Here is a 15,622-nt window from a genome sequence, read left to right as displayed (position 1 = left end):
TATATGTACACACACATACACACATATACATATTAATATGTGCAGTTTTCCTATTTACTGTGATACATACATTTTTAAATTGCATTTATAACCTGATAGATATGTAGGTAGACAGATAGGTTTTAAAAACAAGGGACTAGAATTGAGAATATTGAGAAGTGAGAATTGCATTTCTTTACAGATATTAATTTCAAGTATCTTTTATTTGTAAAGGGCATGAATTATTATCCGAATTACAGCAACGTCGATTTAATGGCTCAGATGGAGGGGTTTCATGGTCTCCAATGGATGATGAACTGCTCGCACAGCCACAGGTTATGAAATTATTAGATTCACTCCGAGAGCAATATACCCGCTACCAGGAAGTTTGTAGGCAACGTAGCAAGCGCACACAGTTAGAAGAGATTCAACAGAAGGTGATGCAGGTAGGTGTCTGATTTGAATAATATTAACTCTTTTTAATTCCTTATAATTTCGACTATGTGACTATTAAGTCTTATATGTACTATATAGAAAACCTTAGAACATATCAAACTGGATTCTGAAACTTTTGAATTAGGTATTGTTTTACAAACAGTATTTGAATTAAAAGTTATATTATTTCTACAGTGATGACATTGAGCATTGAGCTTAGTGTAACAATGAACTTCAAAAATAACTGATTCTTGGAAACATCATCAGTGGTCTCAGTGTATTCTTGCAAAAAATAACATTTCATTATTGATATTTGGTTTATTCTTAATTTCTAATAACTTAGTTTTTTGGTTAACTTAGGCATTATGAAGAGTATTTCTGTCCTAGCAAAATAACCCATGTAATGCAAATGATTCTAATATTAAATTTTTTTATAATACTGATAGAAAACATTAAATGCATTTAGTTGTTAGGAATTTTAATTTCTTTTAAAATTTATTTTTATGAGAAAAGTAGGCTAAAATACTAAAAATACTAAAGGAATACATTTCTATTATTTATATTACACTCTGGATTTTTATGTTGAATAAGAAAATAAATCTTCAAATATTTTATTTAAAAATACAAACTGGAAACATCTTAATTTTTAAATCTAGGTTCATTCACTCATTAGATAAACATTTATTAAGTGTTTCTTTTGTGGAAGGCATTGTGGTAGAGTTTTTACAGTATATAAAGGTAAACTTGTTTTTACTATCAATAAGTTTAAGGCGAGAAAGTGTTAAGAGTCACAGGACATGACTGAGGGGTTATAGACACTTATAGGAAGGATTATTTCTCAGCTGCAGGTAATCTGGGAAGACTTAGTGGGGGAAGTAGCATTTGAGATTGTCCTCCCAGAATGTATCTGATTTCACCAGGCAGTGATAGGTTTTGAAACAATTGGCATTTGGGGGAGGATAAAGAGTAGCATGAGTAAATCATAGCAGTGTAGAATCCTAAGTTCTGTTGAGGAAAAAGGAAGCAGTAGGCACAGTAGGAAGTGGATGACCTTTTTGAGTCATTGAGTGTGATCCCAATCCCAGTTCCTCTGCTTAGCTGTGTGACCATTCACTATACTTCACCTACCTGAGCCTCGCTTGTTCGGTTTTCTTTCTTTCCTCTTTTCCTCTCTTTTTTTCCCTGTCTGCCTTCTTTGCTTAATTGAAACAGGAATGATAATACTCCCTTTGAAAGGCTAGTGTTTGGAAAGAACCCAGCTCTCAATTAGTGGTAGTTATTTTATGTATTTCTTTTTAACTAGACTCTACTTTAGAGGTCTAGTGTAGTTACTGGCAAACTTCTGTAAAATTCCAGACATTTAGACTTTGTGGACCATACAGTCTTTCTTGCAGCTGTGGCTGCTTAACTCTGCCATTATAGTACAAGAGCAGATATAGACATTGTGTAAACCAACATGTGTGGCCATTCTCCAATAAACTTTTATTTATTATACAAACACAGGTGGTGGGCCAGAATTGGCCTGCACAATTGATCTAGTTCATGACTTCTCAAATTAGAGCATCAGGATGTCATGGGAAAAAAGATTTGAAAGGAAAGAAGGAGTTGGATCATGGAAGATGTTGAATTTCAGGCAAAAGGATTTAGAATGTATTCCATGATAACCACATATAAACTGGATATTTCTGAGTGTATGTTAATTGTACATGGCTTTTTCCATGGACTTCATTCATAAGTTAAAGAGTTTGTTTTAAATGCAAGTAAGTTTTAGCCAATTAGCTTGAGATTATCTTTGAAAACCACTAAGATAGAGTAGCAGAGCAGTACAAAAATCATATTCTGAACCCAAATAATCTGAATCTACCCTCTTCTACCACTTCCAAGCTGCTTGACCTTGGGGAGAAAGAAAGTCCTAGTTTCTATGTCATAGTCTCCTCTTCAGTAAGCAGAGGATAACAACAGTAACCACAATAGCAGCAACAATAATGCCTACTTATTAGGACTGTTACAAGAACTAAAGAAGATAATTTTCATGAAATATTTAGTGTTTGACACATAATGAGTCCTCTTTTAATAACACCTGTTAGTTCATCCATTTAAAAAAATGAATGTCTACAGTAGTATGACATTGTCCTAGGCTCAACAATGTGATGGTGAGTAAAACTAGGATTGTTGCTTCCTGGGACATATTTACATGATGACACAAACAGCTGTGAAATTGTAGCTATGACAAGTGCCAAGAAGGAGAGTGATGGGAATAGGATTAGGATGAGTAAGAAGATACTAGAGACGAATCATATTTCTGACTTGTAAGACTTGGTGTCTTAGCTTGCAAGATAATGGTGTTGCCCACCTAGGGAACACTGGGCAAGATTTGGATATTACTGTGGGTGCAAAATAGTGTGGAGAATCATGAGTTTGGTTTCAGACTTGTTAAGTTTGAGGTGACTGTGACTTCTAAGAGAATATGTAGAAGGGTAGTTCAGAACAGGTCCAAACTTCGAAGTCTGGGCTGGGGTATATTTGTTTGTCATCTGTGCGTGAATGGTAATTAAAAGCATTGATGTGGATGAAAATTGCCTGAAGAGAAAGTTGAGAGAGGTAAGAAGAGTGCGTTAAACTGAACTTTGAAAAACTCTTAACATTTCATGGCAAGGTAGAGGAGCATACACCTGAAAAGAAGGCAGTGAAGGACTGGCCAAAGATAAGAAAGTGTGAAGAGTTCTTTGTCATGGAAACCAAGGGAAGAAAGCATTTCAGGGAAGGAGTTACAAACCTGTCAAATGCTGCTGAAAGGGTAGATAAAAGGACTTAAAATGTCTGTTAGAAAAGCACAAGATTGAGGTCACTGGTGACCACAGGGCATGGAGTGGCAAGGCCAGGAGCAACAGTGGAGTGAATTCAGGAATGAAAGGGAGGTGTGGTGAAGGAAGCAATGAGTATGACAAGTGGTTGATAAGTCTGTCTCTGAAGGAAAGATGAGAAATAGAGTAATGGCTATAAGTGGTGGAAGAGGGGTTGTATTGCATTGCGAGGGCTGCCATAGCAAACAGACTAAGTGATTTAACAACAGAAATTTATTTTCTTCGAGTTCCGAGATCAGGAGGTCAGTAGGATTGGTTCCTTTGAGGGCCATGAAGGAAGGCTCTGTTCCAGCCTCTCTCCTTGACTTGACGATGGCCTTCTCCCTGTCTTCACATTGTCTTCTCTCTGTATGTGTCTGTGACCAGATTTCCTCTCCTTATAAGGATACCAGTCATACTGGATTGGGCCCACCCTAAATACCTTATTTTAGGTTAATTACCTCTTTAAAGACTCTGTCTCCTAATAAATATTGTTACAATCTGAGGTACTGGGGGTCAGTACTTCAACCAATGTATTTTTGAGGGGAGGGACACAATTCAACCTATAGGAGGGGTAAGGATAGTTGTTCTTTCTTTTCATGATATGAAAAACTTTAAAGATTGCTGGAAAGTGTTGCGGAGAGAGGTTGAATACACAGGAGAGAAGGAATAATTAATACTATCAAGTTCCCAACAAGGTGGAATCAAAGCACAATAGAAGGGATTTGCTTTAGAATGAAAGAGGGAGAGCTCTTCCTGTGTCGCAGGAAGAAGGATGGCTAGGATTGCCATAGGACCATGAGGTTCCTATGACTGCTGCCCAGTAAACAGACCAGTTATACAGACAGCAGAGAAAGTTAATTCTTGCAGGGCACTGAGCAAGGAAATGGGAGGAGACCCTCAAATCCATCTCTTTGAGGAGTCTTTAAGGCTGGAGTTTTTAAGGGGATCATGGAGGGTAAGGGGCTGGAAAATTGGGGTTGTTGATTGGTTAAGGCGAGGGAGATGAAGTCAGCAGGATGTGGAAACTGCATTATTTGGTGAGTCAGCGTCATGGGTCCCTCAGACCAGCTGGCAGAGTAGTTTCGTCAGTATGCAGCACCTGAAGGAATGTCTCAAAGTGAAAACAACGATTCATAATGTTTAGTTTGTTATCTATAGAACAGTTCAGGGAAACTATAATCGTGTAACAGGGTCCATGATTCTAGGTCAGTAGGCAGCAAACAACTATGAGGAAGCAGGTGAAACTGAGCTGACCTAACAATTAACTTTCAACATGCTGCAAGCTTGGTATATTTTCATTTCTCCCTCTTCTTTCTTCCCTAATTTTACAAAGTTTATAGGGGCGGTTTTAGGATGAGTCCAGAGGTGCTTTGTGTGTAAATCAGGCATCAGGAAGTTTGAAGGAGTTACTGTGTGATGTGTCTTTTTTTCATAAAGAGGAAAAGGCCATCTGCTTGATGGCACAAATTGCAGGAATGGTGTTTAAAGAGGATCAGTGGTTTGAACAGAGCGGAGGTGATTAAAAATTTTCTTTATGGGGAATCGAAGAGTGAAATTATCACTGTCAGCCTAAATAACAAACAAAGAGAGGCTCTCTAAAAGGAAGAGATTATTTGTTTTAGAGAATAGAACATTACAATGGGAATACGCATGTCATAGTAAGCTGTGTGCATATTCAGAGAGGTAAAGGAAGACAAACATTTTTAAAGGAAAAAAATGAGGATTACATAATTGTTTTGAAATAATTGTCTTTGATTCTAAAGATCAATGAACAAGGGTGATGCGCCTCTGAGGTTGGACAGGCAATTGCTGAACAGATGTCCTTACAGAAGAATTTTTTTTTTTTTTTTTTTTTTTTTTTGAGACAGGGTTTCAATCTATCACCCAGGCTGGAGTGCAGAGACCCGATCATGGCTCATTGCAGCCTTGACCTCCCAGGCTCAGGTGACCCTCCCACCTCAGCCTCCTGAGTAGCTGGGACTACAGACACATGCCACCATGCCCAGCTGTTTTTTTGTGTGTTTTGTGTAGAAATGGGGTTTTACCATGCTTCCCAGGCTGTAGAAGTATTTTTTGTGTGAAGTTGCAATGCCTTTGTGTATAGTTTTGGTTTTTGCAGTCCTTTGTGATAGTTTTTGTTAGCAGGCATACAAGCATGAGAACCTCTTGCCATGGCTTTCTCTGGCACTATTTTTCAGGGTTGTTTATTTTCCCCCCAATATTAGTGACTCCATTTTGATTTGGACAACTTTCATATCACAAAAATGTAGCTGTATTTTGGGGTAGTGTTGATCTTAATTTATGGCAGAACCTCTCTGGCTTTTTATGTAACCCTATCTGACAATTCATACGTGGCTGTTGAGGTTCAGGCACCAAACACATGGGTGACAGAATTTATCCAGCATTTGTACTTTGCTAAATGGGATAAGTGACTATGACAAAAAGATAGAGGGGCAAAGGAGTTAATGTATTGGCAATCACATTTTTAAATGACGGACCAGCTCAACTGGGTAAGAAACTGGAGAAAGGAGATGACGATGTTTATGTTTATAATGATGGCGATGATGGTAATGAGATTACTGTTAAAAACCGGTAAACTTCATATTCAGTTTTCTTTATCAGAATAACAGGTGAATTGGTTTGAACAACAATAGTCAGCATATAATGTTTCCTGCACTCTGTTTTTCACAGGTCACATTTTAAGGAAACATCTGTATCCCTTGCCAAAATGATTACTATATGATAATATATTTTGAACTATATAGTAACATATTGATCATATGTTGGTCACACAGAGCGTGAATCGTACTATTTTCAGTCTTACAAATTTGACAAAAATGTGAAAATGTTTTTGCTTGTATAAAGATAATTATAAACTGAATGTCTGTGTTAAATCAGTGAAAATGGAATTGTTTCAAACTTCTTTTGTTTTTACTGACTCATCACTGAAAACATAACGCAAGAGGAATCAATTGCTTTGATAGATAAATTATATAAGTAATAACCATGATATTTATCCCTGATTCCCCACAGTTCAGATCAGTAGCACAAGACTTCATGTGGTATGCAGAGATTCTCTATACTACTGCTGCTGTTACAGTTAAAAATTAGATTTCACATGCTTCTGGGTAGCAGACAGTGCCACTTCACTGAAATGTGCTATCATTATGCTCATTATTTATTGTGGCAGTAATTACTGCCAGCACTGCAAATGTTATTTCTAGAATCATCCATGTGCTTTTCTTCCTTTGTAGAGAGGAATCATAGATGCCAAATAGAATACATTGCATTGCATAAGCATACAGCTGGAGGCTGTGTTCTCAGTTCCCCATACTCTTTCTCCAGGTTAGATGGTTGACATTTCCTTGACATGCCCTTCTGCCTGGTTTGACTTTGCATACTTCTACATGTTCTGTCATGCAGTTTTTAAAAATAAGCCTAGCCATGCGAGAAGTATGGATAGTAACAAGCATTTTTGGCCAGTGTAAATATTTTTCATGGTAGATTCTAAAAGCATAGCTCCAAGGTTATACTTTGTGTATAAATGTAACCACTTGAAGGGTCACGTTGATATGGATTGGGCATAGAACTGTTTTTCCAGTAAGGTAATATTCAGATTGAACAAGATGTCTTCATTGAAATTAAGTTTTATAGCCTAGTTTGGCAAACTGCCATTATTAACGCATTTAAATAGACTTGTTTACTGGGACGTCAACCTCAATTTGAATCATTTTTATTAGAAAGAGTCATATATTTACTATGTCTACATTATTGATGTTGTATACTAAGGGAAATTACTTTCAGCCTATATTAAAGCCATATGTATATATATACACACACACATATATATACACACACACATATATATGTGCCCATTACTATGTAACTGGTTTTTTGAGGCAAGGAGATATCTTTGCTTTATTTAAGATTTATTTTTCAACTTATGGCATTTCAAAAGTTCCATGTTAATGAATTGTTTATCCCCAGCTATCCCGATTTATATTAACCTGCTTCTAGATTATTCTAAAATCAAAATCTAAATGCTTAGTGATGTGTTAAGTTTCTAAAAACTATACATTGTTAAAATTTTTAGATGCATTTGTTCCACTTTTATTTTTAGAGCTTAGATATTCCTAGTAAAATAATTACGTTAATTATTTAAAATACTTAAAAGTCATTTTATCACTATGTTTCTATATCTGTTTGTAACACGTAGTGATAAATGAGAAGCAACTGATTCCCGAAAAAGACATGGAAAATTGTTTTAAAATGTTTGCCTATGTTTCCTTAAAACTTGTTCTTTTTATTTCTGTTTTTTAAAGTGTTGGATACAGTAGTTCAGGAGCTTTCTCAAGAAACTAGGGTTGTTATTGTAAAATGCAGATGTGAAATAAACTTCACAACGAGTTAATGGACAGAAGGAACTAGCCTACAGAAAAAGTAAGAAAAACATAGAGGCTAACAATTATTAGTATCATTACTGTGCTGTCTTACATATAATGACAGACGTAATCCTGACAACAGCCATGTACTGTAGGTACCATTAACATCATTTAAAAGGTGAGGAACCAAAGTCTTTCAACTAAAAGAAGCAGAGCCAGAATTCAGACCCCCTAGTAGTGGCAGAACGAGAATTCAGAATTCAGAATCATGGCTAGGGCTTTCTTTATATTGCACTGCTTATCTGTCTCTTTTGTGAAAAAGTGATACTTTCCCCAAGCTGGCAGAGAGAAACAGGATCCTAGTACCCTAGCCCTCCAAAGATAACTCATACAGAAGAGTAAAGCAGAAAAAGTGGATGTGTTGAGGAAAAAAAACATTGCACTTAAAGAGCATCTGATAATACAGTTTTGCAGGTGGATTTAGCACTCTGAAAACAGAGTTTAGCCAATAGAAAGTTATAGCACTTAGGCTGTTCCACTGAGTCAACAATAATACTTTGACTTTGACTTTTTTGTTTTTGAGTTTTGCTCTCTAGATTTTTGGGTTTTTTTTTTCTTGAGACAGGGTGTCACTCTGTCACCCAGGCTGGAGTGCAGTGGCACAATCCCAGCTCACTGCAACCTCTGCCTCCCAGGCTGAAACGATTCTCCAATCTCAGCCTCCTCAGTAGCTGGGACTATAGGTGTGCATACCATGCCTGGCTAATTTTTGTATTTTTAGTAGAGACAGGGGCTCACTATGTTGCCCAGGCTGATCTTGAACTCCTGAGCTCAAGCCATCTGCCCACCTCAGTCTCCCAAAGGGCTGGGATTGCAGGTATGAGGCACTGTGCCTAGCCTTCTCTCTAGTATTAAGCTTTATAAAGAGAGGGGACAAATTTATATATTAATATTCTTTAAGACTCTAGAACATAAATCAACAAAGAATATGAAGAGATAAATCACAAAAGATCACATACCTTGAATAAGCAACCATCTGCAATGTATTCAATCACTGATCTTTAAAAAATACATGGAAAGATTTCTGTTTTTTCAATTGGCAGAAGTATTTTAAAAACAATAGTCAGTTTGGGCTGGGGGCAGTGGCTCACACCTGTAATCCCAGCACTTTGGGAGGCCAAGGCTGGTGGATCACGAGGTCAGGAGTTCGAGACCATCCTGGCCAAGATGGTAAAACCCTGTCTCTACTAAAAATACAAAAATTAGCCAGGCATGGTGGTGGGCTACTGTAATCCCACCACTTGGGAGGCTGAGACACGAGAATCACTTGAACCTAGGAGGCAGAGGTTGCAGTGAGCTGTGATTGTGCCACTGCACTCTAGCCTGGGCAACACAGCAAGACTCCGTCTCAAAAACAAACAAAAAACAGCAACAACAAAAACAACAATAGTTTGTATACGTTGTAGAGGTTAATGTAGAGTTCAAACTATCATTAATTGGATGTTTCAGAGAGAAACGAGTTTTAGAGAACAATTTTATAAAGTGTAGTAACAGTCAATAGTCAGTTTGTATACCTTGTAGAGGTTATTTACAATTCAAACTATCATTGATTGGGTATTTCAGATAGGAACAAGAGCTTTAGAGAGCAATTTTATAAAGTATATTAACAAGCATTAGGATTACATCATCATTGGACCCAAGAAGATCTTTATTGGAAACCTTTCCTGGGAAAATAAAACAGAGAAAAAACGTTATATATAACTGCTATATATGTGTTAGTCATAGAATTACTTAGAATTGATGGAAATTGGAAACATCCTATGTTCCCGACAATAGAGAATTAAAGTATTGATAGCAGGTACAATAGTTATTTGAGGCAGTACATTACTTAGCTCTTAATAAGAGTGGGTTGATTGGTTGGTTGGTTGGACACATGGGAGAGATGGAGGCAGGCAGGCAACAGGATTGGCCTTCTGAAAAAAGGGTTTGCAAAGTCATTGAAAATTATGTTATAATAACAGTAGCCAAGTGGAAACTCATTAAAGTGTAGAGTTTAATGCTAAGTGAAAAACAGGATGAAAACTACTTGTATTCTATGAGAATTGGCTAAAACACTTAAATCTGGAGTAGTATATGAAAACCCTTATGCAGGTGAAAAATTAATGGAAGGAAATATAATATGGTTGTCCCTTGGTATTTGTGGTAGGTTGGTTCCAGGACACCCTGCAGACTGTGGATACCAAGATCAAAGATGTTCAAGTCTCATATAAAATGGCATAATATTTGCATATAACCTATGGATACCCTCTTATATACATTAAATCATCTCTAGATTACTTATAATATCTACTACAATGCAGATGCTGTGAAAATAGCCGTTATACTGTACTGGCTTATTATTTGTATCTTTAAATTGTTGTGTTATTGTTTTTTTGTGCTTGATTTTTTTTCCCCAAATATATTCAATCTGTGACTGGTTGAATTCAAGCATGAAAATCTGTGGATATTCAGACAGGACTGAATGCGTATGTGATTTTTCTTTATGATGTGGTACTTTTATATAATTATAAAAAGAATACATGAACTGTTAGATTTAGAAATATATTTTTTAACCTGTTAACAGCAGAAGTGTACATCTACACTGCTCTTTTATAAAGTTCTATGTTAAGCCTACCCACTGGGTCTATAATATTATGCTACAGTGATACCCCTATTCACTTCTTGGGGAGCTATCCTAAGTTTAGATTTAGGATATAACCATACATCTATTCTTAAATTCCTTTTTCTAATTTGGCAAAAGGTAAAGCTTAGTAATACTATTTTTTCCACTAAATTTACTCCACAATGTATTTGTAGTTTCAGAGTATATATGATTGTGGGTAGAGTGTCAACACAGTCCTCTCCTTCTGCATGAGAACTTGATCTTTGCTTAATTCTCTAGCTCTATTCCCCTGAAGACCTGATTAAAAATTGGAATGTCAACTATGTTACTAAGCAATATTGCTTATAGTAAATATTATTCCAGAGCTGAACTGGGAGAATTATTAATATATGATTAATATATGATGGAAGGCATAACTGGGGCCGGGGGAATCCTTGAGATTAGTGACTCATAATGGGCCTAGTCCTGTGGGGTATCACGTTTTGATGCCAGAGTGTCTCCCATATCTGCCCCATACTGATCTCATCTGCTTATACCTGCTTGAGGGACTCAGCTGAAGAAGAACTCCCGATGCTGTTATCCTGGCAAACTATAGTACCCACCCTATATCCTTACTAGCAGACTGGTGCTAGTGGGGCCTTCTGTGGGTCTGAATGTTGGTTGATCCTAAGAAGACTCCAAGAGGGTATTTATTACATTAGTATAATTCTAATTAGTTTTTAATTTTATTTTTGAAGTGCAAAAGTAGTATACTAAGTTTATAGTAGTTAATTCAGTCAGTTTTTTCAATGCTTGGAAAAAGCATCAGACTGTGAGTTAGAACATATGGCTGTTAGTCCAGTTTTTCAGTAATGGATTATATTACCTTGGGCAAGTCACTTAATCTCTTTGAAACTCAGTTTTCTTAAATGTTAGTTAAGAACTTTGACCGATACCATTTCTGATGTTTTTTCCAACTCTAAATCTTATGATTCTCTGATTCTCTTATCATCATAAGTTAATTTTTAATCCTCTTTTATAGTAGCATTCCAGATTTCTTTTAGCCTGGAAGATGATAAGCTGAAAGCTTGTGATGCTGCAGTGTACATTCTTCCACATTTAGGTTTTGAAAATGTTGTCACATTATAGCTGTGTAGTTCCAGAAGAAACATTTAATCTGCCTATGGGATAGAATGTAAAGAATTTACATTAAAAATAATTGGGGAACTTTGGGAGGGGAAAAATAAATCAGAATGAAAGTTTGAAAAGTTTTTGATTCTTTAAAAATTGTATTTCTACTTTTGTTTATAGGTTGTGAACTGGCTAGAAGGGCCTGGATCAGAACAACTAAGAGCCCAGTGGGGCATTGGAGATTCCATTAGGGCCTCCCAGGCCCTACAGCAGAAACATGAAGAGATTGAGAGCCAGCACAGTGTGAGAGGCTTTTTCCTCTGCAAGTTACAATGCTATTATGAATGTGGATAATTAGTAGCACATGTGGTACTGAGTGATAAGTTGCTGCAAACTTTGGTATGGGGCATGAAGTACAGTTTGTTAAGTGCCTAGAGGTCATAAAGTACATTTTGATTACTTAGTACATGTTAATTAGAAGGTTGTTTTTGGTTTTGTCTGTAATGCAGTTTAATTATATTTTTATAGAAGCACGATTTGCATGAAATTTTAAAGCTACAGTGACAGAAAAAAGAGTGATAGTACAAAAACAGAGCTTTCATCTGTAGTCTCTGTGACAGAAACTTCTGTTTTCAAGTCCCCCCACCCCCACTTTATTGGGAGTATATAGTACGATTAAATACCTGAGAGTGATAGCAGAATTGCTGCATTAAACACAACTGATGGAGAGTAAGTCCAGAGGGTGCAGAATATTTTTCCATTCTCTAAGCATTTAGGGGTCCCTTTTGTATTTGTGAAAGGAGTAATCAGACAAATCACAGGTATAAAATTGGGAAATAAGTAGATTCTTAAGCAGATTATAGATAATAATTGTTCGAGATAATTTAAAATTTAACAACTTGTTATGTGAAAGAAGCTGGTGTTCATTAAGCTCCTGCTCTGTTATAGTTAATTCTTCATTACTGAGAAAGAGATGGTGCAGTTTGTGGACTGGGTAGCTCACCTCCTTCTCCCCAAGGTCATATTACTTTGGTAATTTAAAATAGATTAAATTAAAAATTGGAAAAATAAAATTTGAATCAATTCATTCCCTTCTCCTTAGGTTATTTGTCTTAAAAAAGTTGGTTAAAATGTTAAACTCTGGACCCAGGTGAGCATTAAGTACCATCTGAACATTAATTTCTGCAGCGTTTCTTCTTACCTCTAATTATGTTGGATAGTATTAGGAAATACCCATTTTTAACTAAACAAGATTAAAGAATAAGTAATATGATTTGCTTGGGAATAAATTTGAATGAGTAAATCTCATCTTTACTAGAATTTAACAGTATCTGATACTTATTTTTTTTCTAAATATATTCCATTTTGCTTAGTTTCCTCATATTGCTTTCTTTATAATATTCTGTAAATCAGGAATAACAATTACTGGTATTGGCAGAAAATCTACATACTATACCCTAAAGTAGTTGTAATCTACCTGAAGGAATAATAAGAGATATTACAAGATTTGGAATTGTCTAAAGGCACTATACGTATATTCCTTGGAATTTTTCTAATTAGTACTTGTAAAAAACTTGAAAATGAAATCTGATAATTGAAAATCGATTTATTTTATGCGTTTCACAGGTTCCAACATAATGGTTCTTGCTTTTATACTAAAATAATCATATTACAAACCCTGTTCCTGAGGATATAATCTTTTAATTCTCTTGGTACTTTTAAAATAACTTAATGTTTTGATTTTTTTTTAAAACGTGGATTGTGATTTATTTGAACCTGATAGACTGTTCTAGAACATGTTACTATAGTTAGAGTCTACAATTTTGTTCCTCTCTTTAGTTCCTAAAAACTGTATTTACTCCAGAACATTCTAGACTTCACCTAAGGGGATTTAGTTATGAAAGTATTCCAAAAGTTCTTTTTAGGAAGGGCACATGACACATGAGGATCCTAAAGACAGGATTTATCTATATTTTATTATTGTTTTAAATGCCAAGATAAATAATTATAAATTGGGTTGTATACATACTGTACTGTACTCTTAAGTTTACTAAAAGAATTCAAAAGCAAATTTTATATTGCATATAGTATGGATGAAGTTGCAGATGATATACATAGAAATTGCTATGTTCAGATGTTGGTTTTGTGTTTTTAATATATTTATAAGGTTTTCAAAATCAGCTTAAAGAAACATCTCTTAAGGGTGGTCCTTGCCATGTGCTTAAGCTTACTTATAATATGGAACCAATATATAAAACTTTTGAATTGCAAAATACCTTATAGATTATTCTGATGTCCTCATCTTATTTTATAGACGAACAAACTGGGAAGCTACATTTTTTGCTCAATGAATAGTTGAACTATGGTTAAAACACAGATCTCTTGATACCCAGGGGGGATCCTTTCTCTGGCTCTCTCTTAGAGAAAGCTACTAAATTTCACAGATACGCATAAGCTACAGTATTTTTTCATTCTTATACTTTTAATACTTAGAACTGTACATATACATTGACATCTGCATTTATAGACATAACCTAAAGAAAAGAAACATTGATGGCTATCAGAGATTTTATTTCCTTAAATCACGTGTGATATTTGGGATTTGTTTCAGAATTGGGAGGTAGGGACAGATTGAATGGATGGGAGTGTATGTGAAATAGAATTAGCCATGAATTGATCATTACTGAAGCTGGATGGGAAGGAGTTCATTATACTGTTCTTCCCACTTTTGAAGTATTTTGAAAAGCAGGTTGTACGTTTTAGCCAATAGGTGGCACTGCATTGTCACCTTGAGAATAGGTTGGTTGATGCTGGATGAATATTTTAGCTTATGATGTTTAAGATATTCTAATATTTTATTAAAAACTTTCTTTTCTCTCTGTAAGAGTTAACAGATTAAAGCATTATTGGAATTGTTCAAGTCTTGTGAAATTATAATGACTAATTTCTGGCATTGACAGCTATTAACGGTAGAATTTGAGAAAACTTTTAACATACAATTTTGCATTACCAGCTCAATGTCATATATTAAATTTTAGAGTCCGTATAAAAGCACAATGCAGAAATAAAGCTAAAAACCTCAAATTTGTTAGGATGTTGAGTTTCAATAAATAGAAAAATGAAATTTCTGCCAACATGTAGTTCTAGTTCAAGGGTTGGTAATTAGAAGTTAAGTTGGTTTTTTAATACAACGCACACACACAAAAATAAGGTACATGAAAATGGTTATAGTAACTGGCAATAAATTTAAAAGTAGTTTAGTTCAATAATCTAATTTTATGTTTTGGGTTGAAGGAAGTGTGTGGTAGGAATAGCGTGTGTGGTAGGAAAAGCGTGTGTGATAGGAACATGGAGGAGCATAAATATCTGAAACTGCTTGAGAGTTTTGTCACTGTCACACCGTGTCATAGTGCTGACTTCTGGACTACAAAGAAACCACTTTCTCTGGTGTATTATGCATAATAGTAAGCAGCAGAACAGGTCTACCTGGTGAATCAAGACTCATTTCTCCTAATGTATAGTCTGAGTATAATCACTTTTTTAACCCGAGTGGGCAGGGTTTCCTTCCGCCTACGTATGGATTCCCATTTCATGGTATAAAGTATAAATACCCATCATTTCACCACATATGCATCACTGCCAATATGATTGCAGTGTCAGTCCTGACTGCTCGTGTCCTAAATGTGATCCTTCAAGCTCTTTTCTTACTTACCATCTCAATCCAAATCCCAAATATTGGTGTCGTCTTTTTATTTTGCTATAAAATAATCGTTTTCTACACAGTTAAATATACATAAGAGACAGACCAAAGAATGGCTGTAAGTGAACAAAATACACCTAAGGTTCTAGGGAATCTACATTCCTGTTTTTTTTTTTTTGGTGTTTTTTTGTTGTTATTTTGTTTGTTTGCTTTTTGTTTTTGAGACGGAGTCTAGCTCTGTCACCAACCTGTAGTACAGTGGTGCTATCTCAGCTCACTGCAACCTCTGTCTCCCAGGTGCAAGTGATTCTCCTGTCTCAGCCTCCTGAGTAGCTGGGATTACAGGCATGCACCACCACGCCCAGCTAATTTTTGTATTTTTAGTAGAGATGGGGCTTCACCCTGTTGGCCAGGATGGTCTGCATCTCCTGACCTCGTGATCTGCCCACCTTGACCTCCCAAAGTGCTGGGATTACAGGCATGAGCCACTGTGCCCGGCCGTACATTG

General features: G+C 35.9%; 1 protein-coding gene across 2 annotated transcripts in view; it reads left to right on the top strand.

Annotated features, from left to right (window-relative positions):
- Positions 1-15,622, top strand: part of SESTD1 (SEC14 and spectrin domain containing 1) — a 149,908-nt gene that overhangs the window by 113,217 nt on the left and 21,069 nt on the right. For both annotated transcript variants that reach the window (XM_025405481.1, XM_025405482.1), the window contains 2 exons: positions 214-425; positions 11,595-11,717. In XM_025405481.1, the coding sequence (XP_025261266.1) occupies positions 214-425; positions 11,595-11,717 (335 nt within the window). The remainder of the gene's footprint in view (positions 1-213; positions 426-11,594; positions 11,718-15,622) is intronic.

The sequence above is a fragment of the Theropithecus gelada genome, chromosome 12, assembly GCF_003255815.1.
Source record: "Theropithecus gelada isolate Dixy chromosome 12, Tgel_1.0, whole genome shotgun sequence".
In the NCBI taxonomy this organism is placed as follows: domain Eukaryota; kingdom Metazoa; phylum Chordata; class Mammalia; order Primates; family Cercopithecidae; genus Theropithecus; species Theropithecus gelada.
The sequence above is the reverse complement of the archived record's forward strand: the minus strand, read 5'-3'. Positions and strand labels throughout refer to the sequence as shown.